This window comes from Rattus norvegicus, chromosome 10 (assembly GCF_021556685.1).
Source record: "Rattus norvegicus strain SHRSP/BbbUtx chromosome 10, alternate assembly SHRSP_T2T, whole genome shotgun sequence".
Classification (NCBI taxonomy): Eukaryota; Metazoa; Chordata; class Mammalia; order Rodentia; family Muridae; genus Rattus; species Rattus norvegicus.
In genome coordinates, this window is record NC_141543.1 from 107557902 (window position 1) to 107575478 (window position 17577).

Below are 17577 nucleotides of genomic sequence, written 5' to 3' on the forward strand. Positions count from 1 at the left end.
TTTTCCCTACGCAGGACCAGCCAGAACCTTCCGGGTGGATGGGGACAACCCTGAGAGCCGGCTGACGGTTCCTGGCCTCAGTGAGAACGTTCCTTACAAGTTCAAGGTGCAGGCCCGGACAACAGAGGGCTTTGGGCCCGAGCGTGAGGGTATCATCACCATCGAGTCTCAGGATGGAGGTGGGCTATCCTTACCATGGTCTCTCTCCGGCCTTGCCTTTGCATAACACCATCCCAACTGACTGATCTGCCTATTCCAGGCCCCTTCCCACAGCTGGGCAGCCATTCTGGGCTTTTCCAGAACCCACTGCAAAGTGAGTACAGCACTGTCACCAGCACTCACAGCACTACCACCACCGAGCCCTTCCTTATAGGTGAGTTATCAAGCTCAGGGGACCCTGACTCCTGGGAGCAGCCACTGCAGAGTGGAGCTGGGACCTGTACTCCACCCTCTTGTTCCTCCCCTTGCAGATGGACTAACCCTGGGGACCCAGCGCCTGGAAGCAGGGGGCTCCCTCACCCGGCATGTGACCCAGGAATTTGTGAGCCGGACCCTGACCACCAGTGGCTCTCTCAGCACTCATATGGACCAACAGTTCTTCCAAACCTGAATCCCCCAGGAACCTGGGCCCCTCCTTGCCTCCTCGCCCTGGCGCCTTCTTCCTCTGCTGTTGTACCCACCTGCATGCTGATCACAGAGCCAGCACCTGTAGTCAGAGAGCGGGGGTAGGTGCTGTCTGGGAGGCATGAAGTGGGTAGAGGTGACACAAGACCTCTGACTGCATCCTGCCCTGGGTCCAAACCCACATGTAACCAAAAAGCTGGAGCCGACACAAGGACCCAGCCTTTGTTCTGCACTTAATAAAAGACTTTGCTACTGCGTAGCCATCCTGTCCATTCTTCACAGGCCGAGGTGATGTGAGCCTGCAGTAAGGACACTGGCTCCCACAACCCCCATTTTTTGACACACACCCCCCAGGGCATATACCCACCTCTAGAGGCAGGTGGCTACCAGCGTAAGAGGTACGCGTTTATTAAGCACCCAGATATGGGAGGAGGATGCCTGAAGCAGAGCCGGTACGCACCGGCTGCCTCTCTGCCTTACGCCTGTGCGTACGTCACTCGCAGGGACACCTCACAAGCTCAGCACCTGGGCTCCATCGGCAGCTTGAGTGAGGTAGAAGGTGGCTGTCCCGCTGTACTGCTCCTACAGGACAAGTGAGGCTGAGGAACGGGTGGCCTGGGTACCCGCCTCTCCTGCCCCTCCCGGGCTCTGCGAACACACCTACCTGTATGTGATGCATGACAAGGGGGGCAACAGAGGCCTCCAGCAACGTGACAGTGCAGCCGCCGAAGCCACCGCCTGTCATGCGACTGCCGTAAACTCCAGGCACAGAGAGCGCAGCCTCAACCAATAGGTCCAGCTCAGGGCAGCTCACCTCATAGTCATCTCTGCAGAGGACACAGGGGTGAGAGGGACAGACAGACCTGGGAACTGCCTATGCTCAAGAAGCATGGGGCACCCAGAAGACTTACCTGAGGGAATAGTGACTCTCCACCATGAGACGTCCAAAGGCCTTATAGTCTCCTCGGCTCAGAGCAGCTGCTCCCTGGGCTGTTCGCCGGATCTCGCTAACCACGTGCCGGGCCCGCCGGAAACCCTCCTTGCTCATCAGCTCCCTGCCCGCTGAGGAGGAACAGGGTTCAGCAGCCCCACCTCATACCACCTGTTACCCCAGGGTGTGGGAGACAAGCATGGTGGGCAGCTGTTCCCTGACCCCTCCTCAGTAAAGGCGGGGTCAGACAGGACGGGCTTGATTATCCTGGGCCTGGCTCTGAAGGCCTCCTCATCTCGGAGCTCTCTTTGTCCTGTACAGTAGGTTGCTACATCTCCCCATCACTTAAGGTCCACAGAACATTGCAGGAATCGACATGCAGGACTCCCTACAGGGAGTAGCATGGAGACTGCTCGATACACAGCTGCAGGAGCCCCTAACACGTGGGACTTTCAAGGAAACCTTGGGATCAAGAAAAGGGCACTCTTTCTTTACGTAGCCCTGGCTGCCCTGGAACTGACCCCGTGGACCAGGCTGGCCTCAAACTCAAGAGACCCGTCTGCCCCTGCACAGGGATCAAGGTGTGCACCACCACGCCTGGCTTAACTTCAAGGCAAGGATGTGTGGTTCATTGATACAGCACTTGCCAGGATCCATTCCAAGAGTAACCCTGCTGAAACTGGAACCCTAGGTTTGGAATTCCGGGCTTGGAGGGTTACAGCAAGCGGGACTTCATGAATGGACTTGGGGCCGAGGGAGTAGACTGACTGTAGACCACGTGGATATCCTAGTAGGGAGCCTGGCCATTTCTTGAACAGCAAACAGGAAGCTGGCTCTCACCCTCAAGTTCCTCCATCCGCACCTCCCGAAGGCTCTCCTTGCCCAGGGCCTGGGCCACCTCTTCACACTGGCGCCGACGAATCGGGTACTCGCTGGAGGCCAGGGAATGGCGGACATTGGAGTTGGTGATGAGCACGGTCAGCTTAGGGTCTGACAGCGGCACCAGGCTTGTTTCCAGGGACCTGGGGCGAACGAGGTTAGAATGGGGAAGATGTCATCATAGCCAAGGGCCTGCGTCCCAGACCACGCAGCGGGCGCACTCCACTCAGGAGCTCCTGATTATGAGGTGGGGGTGGGTATGAGGGGAGCCCCTGACCTGCAGTCAATGAGTAGCGCATAGCCTTTCTGCCCCAGCAGTGCGATGAGTTGGTCCATGATGCCACAGGGCACCCCTGCGAAGCTGTGCTCAGCCCGTTGACACACCTGGGCCCGAGCGGCTATTGACCCCGAGTCTGCAGCACAGGGTGAGGTGGGGAAGCTGGGGTCCAGGAGATGGCATGGGGGGTGGGGGGGTGGCCACACCAGAACAGCAGGGCTCCAAGGACAATCAAAGGGACTCCCCACCCTTCCTCCCTAAGCCCAGTCAAGGAAGAGGCGCTGACCACAGAGGCCTCTGAGAGGGAAAGTGAAGGCTAAGTGATACCTGGGCAGAGCTGCTGGAGGAAGGCGTACGTGGCCACTTCCAGAGAAGCTGAGCTGGAAAGACCACCCCCCAGGGGCACTGAGCTGACCACCACTGCGCTGAAGCCACAGAGAGGGGAAGCTGCAAAGAAAGATGCTGGTAAAGGCAGGATGCAAGGAGCGTGGACGTCTGGACATAGGAAAAACACTGCCTCACCAGCCTGCGGAGCTCAACCCCCCTCCCCCTTCATTCTGCTACCCTCTGAGTGCTTAATCTTCCTACTTATCTTCCTGATTTAAGGCTGCAAAGACCAGCAAGCTAACAATTGAATTCTGGCTCCTCTAATCATATAAAGGAAACCCAGGGCAAGTTCCAAGCCTCCAGAACCTCAGTTCCTTATCTGTAAAATGGGATGCTCCACCCCAAAGGAATGACAATGGGATGCCCCCACCCGGGGAGGGATGGACTTTGTGGGAGTGAGATGACATTCCCAGAAGCAGCCTGAGTCCCATACCTGGGTAATACTGAATCACTCCCTTGACATAATTGGCCCACTGTGGGATTCCAGGCTCCAAGGACCACTGGGCTGAGGGCAGTGGGAACTGCAGTCGCTGGGGCTCGTCTGCATCTTTGGAAGTGGTGAGGAGAGAAACAAGCCCATCTGTCCGGGGGCTGCCAACCATCACCGTCACAAGCTCCAGAGCCTGCAAGAAGAGGGCATGGAGTTCATACCACCTGACAAGAGTCGTCCGTCTAGGGCCACATCATAGTCACAGGATTTATTTTTGGTTGTTGTTGTTGTTTTTAAAGTTTTTGAAGACAGGAGTCTCACTGTGTAATCCTGTCTGGCCTGGAACTCTCTATGTAGACCAGGCTAGCCTCTAACTAAGAGGCCCACCTGCCTCTATTCCAGAATGCTGGGATCAATGTGGGTGGGATATCCCATCGCAAATAGAAAACTCATGTCCCTTGAAGTTCCAGAACTTGTCTGGTCCCCCCAGGGGGACTGAAGCAACCAGGATCCAAACCCCAAGGTTTTGTTGTCTGAGACAGACAGGGAGAAGGGTATAGGCTTAGCTTGAAGTAAATGTGAAAAAGATCTTTGGTTAAGAGCTAGCCTTGGGGGCTTAGAGCAAGGCCTCCTGGGTCTTCAGGGGCGGGGCCAATGGCAATAAGAATGGGAACGTGGACTCTGCCCTTGCGGGCTTCTAGCAGTGGGCCAAAGGGGACAGATAGTGATCTCAGGCAAAAACAGGCCCCGAGGGGCTCCAGACTTCCTCCCACCTGGAGCCAGCTCCAAAGCTGTAATCCCTCATCCAGGAGCTGCACATGGCGCTGACAGAGACCCAGGCTGAAAGTCACAGTCCAAGAACCAGCTACGTGACTTTGAGCCAGTCATTAGTGATCTCTGGATCTACCTGCTTTCTCTGAAAATCCAAAGGGGAGGGCCAGGGGAGCTACACTGTCACAGGACTCCCTTTGCCTAGGTCTAGGTCGATGCTCTGGGCCCAATCAAAGTCAGAGGACTAAATAACCTCCTTTTTGTTCCTTCTTGTTTTAAAAATCTTAATCACAGCCCAAGTTGTCCTGGAACTCACTTTGTGGTCCAGGCTGATCTTGAACTCGTGGCAACTCTCATGCCTCAGCTTCGCTAGTACTGGACTATTAGGAAGGTACCACCATGCCTAATTATCTCTGATATTGCTACGTTGGTCCTCACATTTTTAAGAGGTTCATACTTCCAAGTTGAGGGCGATGCCCCCAGAAGGCGGGCTTGAGAAGGCAATCGCGCCCATCCCCACCCCACCCCAGGCTTCCTGCCTTCGCACGTGGACAACTGCACGTCCCGGGGTCTCGCATGTCCGCTAGACCACTTCACTCCGCCTTCCACCCGGAGGGTACCCACCCTCCTGTGCCCCCTAAGCGAGCCCTTCCCTACCGCAGGCCGGACCAGCACACACAAGGCTCCCCAATGCGGCCCCTCACCATGGGCAGCACCAGGCCCTGGTTGTAATCCGTGTGCTCCCCGATGAGGTTGACGCGGCCAGGCGCCGACACTGCCAGCTCCGGCTCGGCTCCAAACTCCTCCATGAAGGCCCGCCGGGCCTCGGCCAGCAGCTCCTCAACCCGGGGCGGTCTCCAAGCAGCCATGACGCTCGTCTGCAGCGGGGCGCGCCGCCCCGCGGGATGCTGGGGGCGGAGCCACGTGGCGCGGACTTACATTCCTGTCTTTTGCGGTGCCCCGCCCCCGCCGCGCTGGCCCCGCCTATCCCACCTGCAGAGCCGGGTTGAAACTCAGCTCTCCAGGGCAAGCCAACGCGGCAGCTGACATCTGGAGGAAGAGACCCGGTTGAAACTTGTATCGTCTAGCAGGACTTTGGGGCTCCCACTAGAGTAGCGGCTAACACGAATGGAGATCTGAACTTTCCATCCATCCCTGAACTTCGAGCCTGTTAATGCACTCCCCAGGTTGGAGAGATGGCTCAGCGGTTAAGAGCACTGCTGCTCTTCTAAAGGTCCTGAGTTCAAATCCCTGAAACCACGTGGTGGCTCTCAAACATCTGTAATGGGATCCGATGACCTTTTCTGGTGTGTCTGAAGACAGCAACAGTGTACTCATACATATAATAAATCTTCAAAAAAAGGTGCACTCCCCATCACCATCATCACCATCATCCCAGAGACAGCCCGGGAACGGAGCTGGCAACAGGAACATCTTCAGTTGGGGTTGGGGATTTAACTCAGTGGTAGAGCACTTGCCTAGCAAGCGCAAGGCCCTGGGTTCAGTCCTCAGCTCTGAAAAAAGAAAAAAGAAAAAAGAAAAAAAAAAAAAAAAAAAGGAACATCTTCAGTGTCCCAGGGATCTACCTCCCAGATCTTTAGGTCATGTGTCTCTGACAGGGTACACAGTCTAGGGGATAAAAAAAAGAGACTCAAGGTTCAAAGTGATGGGAGAAGTCACCTTTTACTACAGGCTTCTGGCTCCTGGCACTGAAGGAGTTCATTTCATCTCATCCACTGGTCGTACCAGAAGCAAGCTCAGGCTCTCTTCAATGATCCAAAGGCTACTGCAGAGTTGCTTTCTCCACAAGAGGTTTCCTCTCAGAAACATGACCATCTGCCTAAATCCTTCATGTTGGATCCCTGTCTATACCTGGTCCCCTTGTGTGAAACCTTTTTTTTTTTCTTTTTTTTCTTTTTTTTTTTTCGGAGCTGGTGACCCAACCCAGGGCCTTGCACTTACTAGGCAAGTGCTCTACCACTGAGCTAAATCCCCAACCCCCCCCCCTTTAAAAAAAAAAAAGATTATTTATATGAATACACTGTAGCTGTCTTCCATGAGAGGGCATCGGATCCCATTACAGATGGTTGTGAGCCACCACGTGGTTGCTGGGATTTGAACTCAGAACCTCTGGAAGAGCAGCCAGTGCTGTTAGCCATCTCTCCCGCCCGTGTGAAGCCTTCTAACATAAGGAGTAAAATGTAAGAAAATGTCTGAGGTTACAGTAGGAGTTCTGTTGAGAACTGTGGCCAGGGCTGGGTAGCTTGGGGTCAGCTCAGATGTGCCACCGATTGCAGAATTGCATTCAAAATGCAGCTTAGGAACTAGCTTACATGTACCATGCTCAAGACCCTGGGATCAAACTCCCACACCGTATTTTTAAAAAATATCAACTAAAAAAAATATCAACTAGAAGGCAAAACAGGGCAAAAAGGCAAAAACTTTGAAGTAGAGGGATGTAGCTCGGTAGTGGATAGCACATGCATTCAAAGAGACACAGAAAAATAAATAAATCTAATTCATCTTTAAAAAAAATAAATGGGGGGCTGGAGAGATGGCTCAGTGGTTAAGAGCACTGACTGCTCTTCCAGAGGTCCTGAGCTCAATTCCCAGCACCCACATGGTGGCTCACAACAATCTGTAATGGGATCTGATGCCCTCTTCTGGTGTGTCTGAGGACAGTGACAGTGTACTCACATACATAAAATAAATCATTAAAAAAAAAATAAAAAGGGAAGCTGGAGAGATGGCTAAGCCATTAAGAGCACTGTGAGACCCTGTCTCAAGGGGGGTAAGGGGGGATGGGGAGGGGTAATGGGACAGAATTGAGGGGACAGGATGGCTGAAGGACTTTAGTAAACACCTATAATCCCAGCACCTAAGAAGCAAAATAATACCGAATTCTAGCCAGGTGTGGTGGCACATACCTTTAATCCCAGAACTCAGGAGTTGGAAACAGACAGATCTCTTTGGAGGCCAGAAGATCTGGAGTCCAAGGTCATCCCTAGTTTATACTAGGTAAGATCCTATGTCAAAAAACGAACGATCCAAACAATAACAAAATCTGATGGCTAATTTCTTTTGACAGCCTGCTTTTTGAAAACACTTCAATACAGCAATTTTTTTGTGCATAAACCAAAACACAAGACAAGTCTTGTGACCTTTGGAACTGGCTGAAATGGAAAAGTCAGAGGCCATGGCCCGCTACCAGGCACCATGCTATTGTGACAGAGTTGAACGCAACGGCCCCTTCTGTGCTGACATTCTCTACCCACCACACTTCGAAATCTGACAGTCCACCATTCTGTTCAGTGGACCTTGAGTCACTGACTCAACCTGGCTGAACTCCAGTGGCAACAGGGCTGTGACTTTCTCTTTGGTTCCTTTATGTCTAAAGTGCCCAGTGCTGAGCCTGATACTTGGGAGTGGGGATTAAAGGTTTGCCCTCACTATCAGGCCTCCATTAGTTCAGCTGCCATTAAAGGACTCTCGTTTGTGTAATGGGCCAGAAAGATAAAAAGCCTCAAGGCTCCTACCATCTGGTTGGGAGGCAGACAATCTCGTACCTGACCTCCTCTAATCGAATTAAGCCCTGAGCTTGCTGAGGAGTGGGGCTCTTAGATTTTAGTCAGGATCACAATGTGTAACCCAGGTCGGCCTAAAACTTTTTTTTTTTAAATTTATTTACAGGGCTACAATAGTGAAATAGTGAGACCCTGTCTTAAGCACGCACATGCCCCCCCCCCCCACACTAATTAAAGTCTGGTGTGGTGGGAGACACCTTGAATTCCAGCACTCAGGAGTCAGTGGCTGGAGGATCTTTGTGAGTTCAAGGCCAATTGAGACTAGATCTGTCACCCTGGCAATCCTGGAATTCACTATGTAGACCAGGTTAACTTTGAGTCTCAGAGAACTCAGACATCCACCTGCCTCTGTCCCTCTAGTGCTGGGATTAAATACCATGTCTGCTTTTTCTTTCTTTCTTTTTTTTTTAAGATTTATTTATTATTATATATAAGTACACTGTAGCTGTCTTCAGATACACCAGAAGAGGGCATCAGATCCCATTACAGATGGTTGTGAGCCACCATGTGGTTGCTGGGAATTGAACTCAGGACCTCTGGAAGAGCAGTCAGTGCTCTTAACCGCTGAGCCATCTCTCCAGCCCCGATGTCTGTTCTTATTTTTATTTATTTTTTACTTTTTGGTTGGTTGATTTTGGTTTTAGGAGTCAGGGTTTCTCTGTGTAGCACTGGCTGCCCTGGAACTAACTCTATAGAGCAGGTAGGCCTCCAGCTCAGAGAGGTGCCTGTCTCTTGTCTCCTAAATGCTGGGATTAAAGGTATGTGCCACCACTGTGCGGCTGGCTTTGAACTTCCTAAGCTTCCTGCTTGGGCTTCCCCAATGCTTGAATTATAGGTATATGCTCTGTGGAGGGTTTGAGTGAAAAGTTGCCTTCATGTGCGCACATAGCTGTTCCCTTTCCATAACACTGTTTGGGGAAGGTTATGAAGTTAGGAGGTGGAGTCGGCCAGGACGTATGTCACTGAGAGTGGCTTTGAAAATATCTAGCCAAGCATGGCATGGGAGCACAGCCTTTAATCTCAGCACTGGAAGCAAGAGGCAGCCAGATCTCTGAGTTCAAGGCCAGCCTAGTTTACAGAAGGAGTTCTAGGACATCCAGGGCTACAGAGAAACCCTGTCTCAAGAAAATAAAAAAACAAACAAACAAACAAAAACAAAAGCCAAGATTGTGGTACGCCTTTAATCCCCATAATAGTAAGAATTTGAGGCCAGCCTGGGCTACATAGTGAGTTTCCAGGCTACACAAGTCTACATAGAGGGGGGCCCTACTTCCTTTTAAAATTTGTCTTGTTACAGGAAATTTATTCAGAAGGAAGTCTGCTTTGACCTTTGACTCTCCTCCCATTTCCTTGCCAGAAGCCACAGGACTGTAGAAAGCTAGCATCTTAATTTGGATACTGCATCTCCAAGGTCTGCCTCTGCTCTGCTGACCAGGAAACTTACATCAGCACAGCCAGGAGGAGAGACGACATGGTACCACTCATCCCCAAAGCATCTGGCGCAGAATGGGAATACCGCCTATGCTGGCCACATTAGCTGGTAGTCTATGTCAGCCTAGAGGTGGCTAAGGATAATGTGTCCAGACTAGGACGGGTGCCCCAAAGATGCCTCTTCTGTAAAAAACCTTTGGCCTCCCAATCCAAAGCTAAATGTGCATCTCTTGGGGCTTTCTCTCTCTCTCTCTTTTTTTTTTTTTTTTTTTTTTTTTTTTTCCGGAGCTGGGGACCGAACGCAGGGCCTTGAGCTTGCTAGGCAAGCGCTCTATCACTGAGATAAATCCCCAACCCTTGCCAGATTTCTTAATTCCACCTGTGGCCAGGGCACCCTTCCCCCCCGGCCTTGACTTTCAGCTCCTCTAGTTTCATCTGTTCCTCCTTTTGTTTTCTGCTTGAAAGCCTTATCTTCTTCGTCCATCTCCTTGGCCTGCTTCTTGGGCTGTTTAAGGGGCTTCTTTTTGCCACCTTCGAGGCCCGACATGGCGCCTCCTGCCCCTTCACCAGACCCTGATCCTTAGCCCAAGATTTTTATTTTGAAATAATGTTTAGGTGTGTAACTACATGTGAGCGCATGGGCCCAGAGAGACCAAAGGTATTGGATCCGCTGGAGCTGAAGTTATACAGATCAGTACTGAGCAGCCGTCTCTCCAGCCCTTCAAGTCTTTCTTTTTTCTTTTTTTTTTTTTCTTTTTCTTTTTTTTCGGAGCTGGGGACCGAACCCAGGGCCTTGCGCTCGCTAGGCAAGCGCTCTACCGCTAAGCTAAATCCCCAACCCAAGTCGTTCTAGAATAGACTCAATTTCTTTTTCTTTCAATCCAAAAGAGCTGTGTGGGGATGGAGAGAAGGCTCAGCGGTTAAGAGCACTGACTGCTCTTCCTGGAGGGCCTGAGTTCAAATCCCAGCAACCACATGATGGCTCACAACCATCTGTAACGGGATCTGATGCCCTCTTCTGGTGTGTCTGAAGACGGCTACAGTATACTCATATATATATATATATATATATATATATATATTTTTTTTTTTTTTTTTAAAGAAAAAGACATGAGAAGGGGGCTTCCAAGCCTATTCTGTCTGCCATCCTCACATCTCGTGAATACTGTTGGGTGCTGCAGCCTCTGCTCTGTCTATAAAGTGACCAAGATGCAAAGGCTAGTCTTCCCTCAGTGGACAGTAAGAGGTCCCAGAGCCTACAGGATGCTCTGCATCTGGAAGAGGACAGTAAGCCGAGAGGCTGGTTCTTTCCACTAGTGAGATCTGACTCTGGCCCTGATCCTGTCCCTCCACTGTACCCCTTTCCAGATCATCTGTGACCTAGCTCCTCCGGCAGCTCAGCCTCACCGAAGCGCTCAGCGCTCTCCCCTTGCTTCTCCCACAGTATCTGCAGAGCCTCCTAGCTCTCTCTGTGGGGAAGAGAAATTGTTCTCCTCAGGACCGGTGGTGGAAGTGCTACTTTGAGGTTTGTCTGGGCTGTGAAGACTGGCTCTACGTGGCATGGTGCTTGGGTGAGAATGGGACAAGCTGGGCACTTCACAGGAAGTTCCCGCTCTTTGCATGGAGTAGTGCTGGGACTCTGAGGGTCAGTGAGCAGGACCATGACAAGGAGGGACAGCGCCATCTTCTGACTCTTCATCAGACATTCCCACAGCGCTCACCTAGGCTGCAGTTCTACATTCCTCAGACCAGGAGTAAGAACATAAAGCCACCAACCACCAGGCTCAGAGTGCCTGAAAACAGCCTCAACTGCCTGGGAAGTGGTGGGGCACTTGGGAAGCTGAAGCAGGTGGTTCTCTCTGAGTTCTAGGTCAGCCTGGTCTACAGAGCAAGCTCCTGGACAGTCAGGGCTGCACACGCAGACACACAAAGCCAGGTGGCGGTGGTGTATGCCTTTAATCTCAGCACTTAGGAGATGGCAACAGGCAGATTGACTTCAAGGCCAGCCTGGTCTACATAGTTAGTTCCAGGACAACCAGGGCTATGCAGAGACACCCTGTCTTGAACTGGAAAAAGCAAAACCCAGCCTCAATTTTTCTCCACAGAGTGCTACAGATTTGGGTTGTCTTTTTGTCCTAACTTTGGCCATGGGACAGTCGCTTTTTTTTTTTTTTAAACATACTAGTCTTTTTTTTTTTTTTTTTTTATTCATTTATTATATATAAGTACACTGTAGCTGTCTTCAGATACACCAGAAGAGGGCACCAGATCTCATTACAGATGGTTGTGAGCCACCATGTGGTTGCTGGGAATTGAACTCATGACCTCTGGAAGAGCAGTCAGGTGCTCTTAACCGCTGAGCCATCTCTCCAGCCCGGGACAGTCGCTTTAAGGAATTGTTTACACCCAAATGTTGACCACAAGTCAGCCCAGACAGATGGAGTGGTTCATAGGGGTGACATCTCCCTAAAGAAGGGACCCAATGAAGGTTTAACCACCACTGAAGGTAGGAGGGAAGCAATGAGGACCCCAAGGAAGCTTCAGAAAGAGAAGTGAACTGTTTCATTTAGTGAGGTGACAAATATTCTTACCCGAAGGGTTCATGAGATAAGGGAAAGGACTGAGTACCCAAAGTGGATATTCTAGGTTCTTATGCCCAGCTGCAGAAAGGCCAGAATCAGCCCTGCTCAGTGATGGTTAAATCTGTAGTGAGGCAAAAACGGAAGGGCCAGACCATGGGTTTCTTTCTTGTTTAATTAACAGCTATGTCCTGCTGCCATGTTCCTCCCTCTGCCCCTCTACCTAGTTCCAGATCTTCAGATTAAGTTTGGATGCCCTCCACCAGGCAATCAAGTGTTTTCAAGGAATCCAGGAAGAGGCAGACATCTGGCTAAGGGCATGGCTTGCTTTTTTTTTTTTTTTTTTTTTTTTTTTGGTTCTTTTTTTCGGAGCTGGGGACCGAACCCAGGGCCTTGAGCTTCCTAGGTAAGCACTCTAACCACTGAGCTAAATCCCCAGCCCCCTGCATGGCTTGCTCTTAACTGGCCACTCTTGGGACTTGTCCTGCTGCTGGTACCTCACTTCTAGGCCAGCCACTGGCAAATCAGTTTGAGTGGGTGAGGACAAGAAGTACTGGGAGTCCTGAGCAAGCCAGTCCTTGGCTGGAAGGCCTAGCTTCTGCACCTTTCAATGGCAACATCTTCACTCACAAGCGGCAGGCCCACCCAGTCTTCCTTTCTCCTGCCTTCCTTTCCTTTCTTTTTCCCCTTTTCCCCCCTCCCTCCTTTCCCTTTCTGTTACTGGTAGACACTGAGGCAACATTCCTAGTTCAAATTTAAAGGACAAAAAATAAAATAAAATAAAATCAAGGACAGGGCTGGAGAGGGCTCAGTGGTTAAGAGCACTGATACTCTTCTTTAGGTCCTGAGTTCAATTCGTAGTAATCATAGGGTGGCACACAACTGTCTGAATCGGGATCTGATGCCCTCTTCTGGTGTGTATGAAGACACACTTTTTTGACACTTGCCCCTACATTTAAAGCTTACTACTCCACTATATTTGCCAGATACAGGAAGATGACTATTAAAGAGGCAAAGAATAAACTAAACTGCCACTGTCCTGGGCAAACCATATACTGTAACCAGCCCATCTCCTTACTCGGGAGTCCTCCCTACCTGCTCAATCAGAAAGCAAACCTCTCACAGCTGGGGATGTACGGTGGCGTGCTTATCTAACAAGGTCAGAGCTCAGACTACACTGCACATACAAGAGCAAAGCTTCCCTGGACATTTTGTGAAAGTTTCAACTTTCCCTTTTATTAGATTCCAGTCTACGGATATCCTGTATAGGCAGCTGTCTAGGACCAAAATAACCTATGCTCGGGCTTGTCTATGCCCAAGCTGCAGTTTAGTCGCCTTTGGACTTTCCAATAACATACTCCAAGCCAGAAACGTGGTTACTATTATCAGTGGCAACTCAGCAAGCCAATCCTCAGGGCTGCCTGCCTTCTTCCCAGCTCAGACAGAACAATGTGGTCAGAACTGTCATGATTGTACTGGACCATACCACTGCTCCTTCCCATATCATGCCCATTGAAATCCGTACTTTGACTCTCATCCAAAGGGACCTAAAGTTCTAGGTGTGGCAGGCACCACACACCTTGTAATGCCCAGTACTTAGGAGGCTGAGGCAGCTGTCCAGCCAGTCTGGGATACGTGCAAAAACTCTTACACTTCTTTAGCTACTATAGTTTCACTAGAATGCTTTGCTGGATAGACTCGGGTCCATTTTCATACTAATGCATACTAGCACTCCAGTTCCTTAGCAATGTGTATCAATGAGTCATCAAATACACAGAAAAGTAGTAGTTGGAAGGGGCTCAACCATGAGTAACAGGAGCTAAAATCAACTATATATGTGTGTAAAAAAAAAAAAACTCCACACCAAGTAGTGGTTACACCATTGGTAAAGGCAGAGGGGTCTTGAGCTGGAAGCCAACCTGCTTCACGGAGGTTATTCTAGGACAACCAAGGCTACAGAGACACTGTACTCCCCAAGGGGAAAAACCCAAACCTACTCATTTATTTTTGTATTAAGCCCACCCATGTACCACAAACATGGATTTTTGTCAGATTCATGAATTCGGTGATGCCACTTTTAGTATATTGGCTGTTCATATGCTTTTTTTTTTTTTGTTTTGTTCTTTTTTTTCGGAGCTGGGGATCGAACCCAGGGCCTTGCGCTTCCTAGGCAAGCGCTCTACTACTGAGCTAAATCCCCAACCCCCATATGCTTTCTATAGTTAAATATCCTTTCCACCAAGCAAAAAGCTGGAACTAAGATCTAGATATCAAATGTATGAAATGCTTTGTATAGTCAAATTTAGGTTTGACACTTAGTTGAATAAACAAGTTTATTTGTAAATTTAGTCAACATACATAATTGACCTAAAAACTTCAATAGGATACTTTTAAAAACCACTTGAAGGCCATCTCTATAAAAGGGATTTTTTTGCCAGGATAGTAACCAGGTGTAACCTAACCCATCTTCATTGGCAGAGTCCAATAAGCTCAAGCTGTACTCTTACCCCCATGTTTATAAACTCCACAAGGAAAAGCAAACCTTGTACAGTTTTCCCCCTTAAAGATTAAAAACAAAACCAAACTCAGTCTAGGCGTAAGACCAAACACAATGAAAAGCTCACTAACTAGATTAGGAACAGATGATGCTGGTGTGAATAGCTTGTTGTTTTACTCTAGAGCCCTTAAAGAAAATCCCCGTTAGTGTTTTGTGTTACCAGCCAGAGGGTCAGGGGTTAGTGAACATGTGGTAGAATGAGGACTTATGCAAGGTTTAATACGCATAGCATTCTTCTACTTTGTTAAAAACAAATGCAGTCTAGTCAGAAATACCAACTGGACTAAATTACACACACCTTAACGACAAGACTCCCCACCACTTGTGAATGTAAAACATTTAATTTAAAAATGTTGAACACTACAATATATAAAATAGCTATTATAAATGCACATAGTGTATTCTATAGCTGCCAGGTTTACTTTTTTTTTTTAAAGGAAACTGTTACACTGTGGCTAAAACTTGTATCTTCAACCTTTGAAAAAGCCCACATTCTATCACAGTGATGTATGGTTAAACACTTGGATCAAGTCATAACCAGTTTTATTGCAAAAGGACCCTGTACACATTTATCAATTCTAGTACCTTAATAGCTACCCAACAAGTCATTAACATACAGAAACATGCATCATGAGAAGCAAGAAGTATCACCCATCCCTTCTGCATATTAGCAACTTGTCACTCCTGAGCCACAGTGCTCACATCACTGAGGTCTGTGAACAGTCACTCTTTCCATTCATCCTGAGTGAAAGATGGAATGACTTAAGTACAAATGCAACATATTATAAACAATTTCTTACAAAAAAAGTCACAAATTAAACCAAAGTATTTTACAGAATTTACTACAAAATGCCATAAAAATCGCTTCAACTTAAGCTCTCTCCCCCCGTATCCGGCGAGCCAACTGGATGTCTTTGGGCATGATGGTGACTCTCTTGGCGTGGATGGCACACAGATTGGTATCTTCAAACAACCCCACCAGGTATGCCTCGCTAGCCTCCTGTTGAGGACAAGAGCCACAGCATTAACACTCCCCACTGGAGCAATCGAGCCGCCGCCCGCAGTGCCAAAGCCTTTTGTTCCTTTACCTGAAGGGCACCGATGGCTGCACTTTGAAACCTCAAGTCGGTTTTGAAATCCTGGGCGATCTCCCTCACCAACCTCTGGAAGGGTAGCTTCCGGATGAGCAGCTCAGTCGATTTCTGGTAACGACGGATCTCTCTTAGAGCCACGGTCCCGGGCCTGCGGTCACCAGAGAAAGGAGGGCGTCAACGGACAGGGAGAAGAGGGGATAGCGCCGGCTCCAGAAGACGGCGGCCAAGTCATTGTTTCCAGCTCTCTGCCTACCTGTAGCGATGAGGTTTCTTCACCCCGCCAGTAGAGGGCGCGCTTTTCCGGGCCGCCTTGGTGGCCAGCTGTTTGCGGGGGGCTTTCCCTCCGGTGGACTTCCTAGCGGTCTGCTTGGTTCGGGCCATCTTCTCTCACCTGCGAGACAAGCGACGTTCAAGCTCAGGTCACTTGGCTCCCGCTGCCAGGCGCCCCTCCTCGCCGCAGCAGATGGCGGCGGCCGCCGCCGCCGCCGCCTCCTCCCCCTCCCCTAATGACTCAGGCTGCGCCGAGCCGCGGCCTCCCCCGGGAGGGGGAGCGCGGGGAGGAGCCACTTCCCGCTCCACGGGCAGCCGGGAACCCCGCGTCGGGACCTGTGAGTCACCACCGGGAAGTAGACAGGACCGTGGTGGCGGAACCCAACCTCCCGGCCAACCCGCCCTCCCAGGCTGTTTCACCGTTCCGACCGCCGGCTGCCTAAGACCGCGGGTCCCCAAAGCCGCGGAGCCTTCAGCCGCCGGCAGAACCGCGAACTCACCCAAAGCTGAAGTCTGAGGCCCTTGCTGGGACCGACGCGCCGCTGTAAGCGCTCGAACAAGCGCCGCAATCGCAGAGCAGAACAAGACGAAGCTCCTCCAACGAACGACCAAACCGCTCTGCGCTCCAAGCCCCCCGACGCCTCCATATTTATAGAGACGCTTCACGCTGCGTCAGTGCGTCACAGAACCCTTATTTGCATACACCAACGACTTTTTCGATTGGCGGGAGCTTTCGCCGACGCGCTGACATCTCCCGACACAAAGGCCGTACTTCGGGCTCGTTTCCTGATTGGCTGGTGTTTAGGCCACTGATTGGCTGTTAAAGTTGCTTCATGATTGGATGGATGCAAAGAGAAATAGACGAATCAGAGTTTAGCACTAAGCAGCCCTTCTGATTGGACAAAATGGAGCTATGTTTGGATCCTTCTCTTGGTTCCAAAGCTCTACAATAGAAAGTCAATGCAAATGAATTGCACTAGTCTCCTGGAATTAAAGAAAGTCGGGCCCGCGAGAGTCTACGATTTTTTTACATCAAGAGACCGTTTTACAGAGATTTTGCATAAATATAATAAATAATAATAATAATAATAATAATAATAATAATAATAATAATAATTTTAATGCAGAATACAATTATTCCCTGAATAATTTACTTTTTGTAATTTTGATCGTTTAGTATACTGTGAGAAATGTAATACAGTCAGTCATGTTACAGCATATAGTGTTTTGTGCACTGTAAACACACATTTTAAAGCATAGAGCAATTGTTTGGTGGGGAAGGGTAATAGATACAAAGAATAAAAATTCAAAAAATTATTTCAGAGTTTGGTGGTGGTGTAGGCCTTTAATCTCAGCTTTTAGGAGGCTCAGAGGCAAGCAGATTTCTGTGAATATGAGGCCAGCTTGATCCACATGGAGGGTTCCAAGCCAAGCAGACCTACTTTTATAAATCCTGGGGTTTTTTTTCTCCAGTGCTCACATGTAATATTAGGAGATGGAAGCAGCATCCAAAATTCAAGGTCATCCATAGCTACATAATACAAAGTCAGTCTGGGATATGGAAAACACTGTTTCAATAAAAAAAAAATACAAAAGAAAATGGATCATTCCTTTACTCCCAGCACTCTGGAGGCAGGCAAATCCATGGCAGTTGAAGGGCAGGACAAGACCAGGTAAAGCTACAGAGTGAGACCGTGTCTCAAAACAAAACAACAGAGCCCTATGTTTTTGTATGTTTAATTCAGGCCATCTCAAAATATTTT

The 17577-nt window shown here is 49.5% G+C and overlaps 3 protein-coding genes and 1 pseudogene across 6 annotated transcripts in view; 1 reads left to right on the forward strand and 3 right to left on the reverse strand.

Annotated features, from left to right (window-relative positions):
• Window positions 1-883, forward strand: part of Itgb4 (integrin subunit beta 4) — a 36222-nt gene extending 35339 nt beyond the window's left edge. For all 4 annotated transcript variants that reach the window (NM_013180.2, XM_087570019.1, XM_087570020.1 and 1 more), the window contains 3 exon segments: window positions 15-179; window positions 260-373; window positions 471-883. In NM_013180.2, the coding sequence (NP_037312.2) occupies window positions 15-179; window positions 260-373; window positions 471-610 (419 nt within the window). In that variant the 3' untranslated portion in view covers window positions 611-883.
• Window positions 884-1016: 133 nt separating this feature from the next.
• On the reverse strand, window positions 1017-5195 carry Galk1 (galactokinase 1). Its single transcript, NM_001008282.1, has 8 exons — window positions 5004-5195; window positions 3532-3721; window positions 3039-3158; window positions 2712-2847; window positions 2396-2577; window positions 1536-1686; window positions 1289-1451; window positions 1017-1206 (listed from the first exon to the last, which is right to left on the reverse strand). The coding sequence occupies exons 1-8, from the start codon at window positions 5166-5168 to the stop codon at window positions 1135-1137; spliced, it is 1179 nt and encodes a 392-aa protein (NP_001008283.1). The 5' UTR covers window positions 5169-5195; the 3' UTR covers window positions 1017-1134.
• Window positions 5196-8756: 3561 nt separating this feature from the next.
• On the reverse strand, window positions 8757-9889 carry LOC148003185 (translation machinery-associated protein 7 pseudogene; annotated as a pseudogene).
• A 4323-nt stretch (window positions 9890-14212) lies between these two features.
• Window positions 14213-16445, reverse strand: H3f3b (H3.3 histone B). Its single transcript, NM_053985.3, is given in 4 exon segments — window positions 14213-15450; window positions 15539-15692; window positions 15798-15935; window positions 16315-16445. Coding segments are annotated over 3 exon segments (411 nt in total). The 5' UTR covers window positions 15926-15935; window positions 16315-16445; the 3' UTR covers window positions 14213-15321.
• Between the last annotated feature and the right edge of the window lie 1132 nt (window positions 16446-17577).

Excerpts from the sequence above, each read along its gene's own strand:
- Galk1 (NM_001008282.1), bottom strand. The coding sequence starts at position 5,168 with ATGGCTGCTTGGAGACCGCCCCGGGTTGAGGAGCTGCTGGCCGAGGCC. Across the intron at positions 1,452-1,535 it reads GAGAGTCACTATTCCCTCAG|AGATGACTATGAGGTGAGCT; the intron begins GTAAGTCTTCTG and ends TGTCCTCTGCAG. Across the intron at positions 1,207-1,288 it reads TTGTCATGCATCACATACAG|GAGCAGTACAGCGGGACAGC; the intron begins GTAGGTGTGTTC and ends CTTGTCCTGTAG.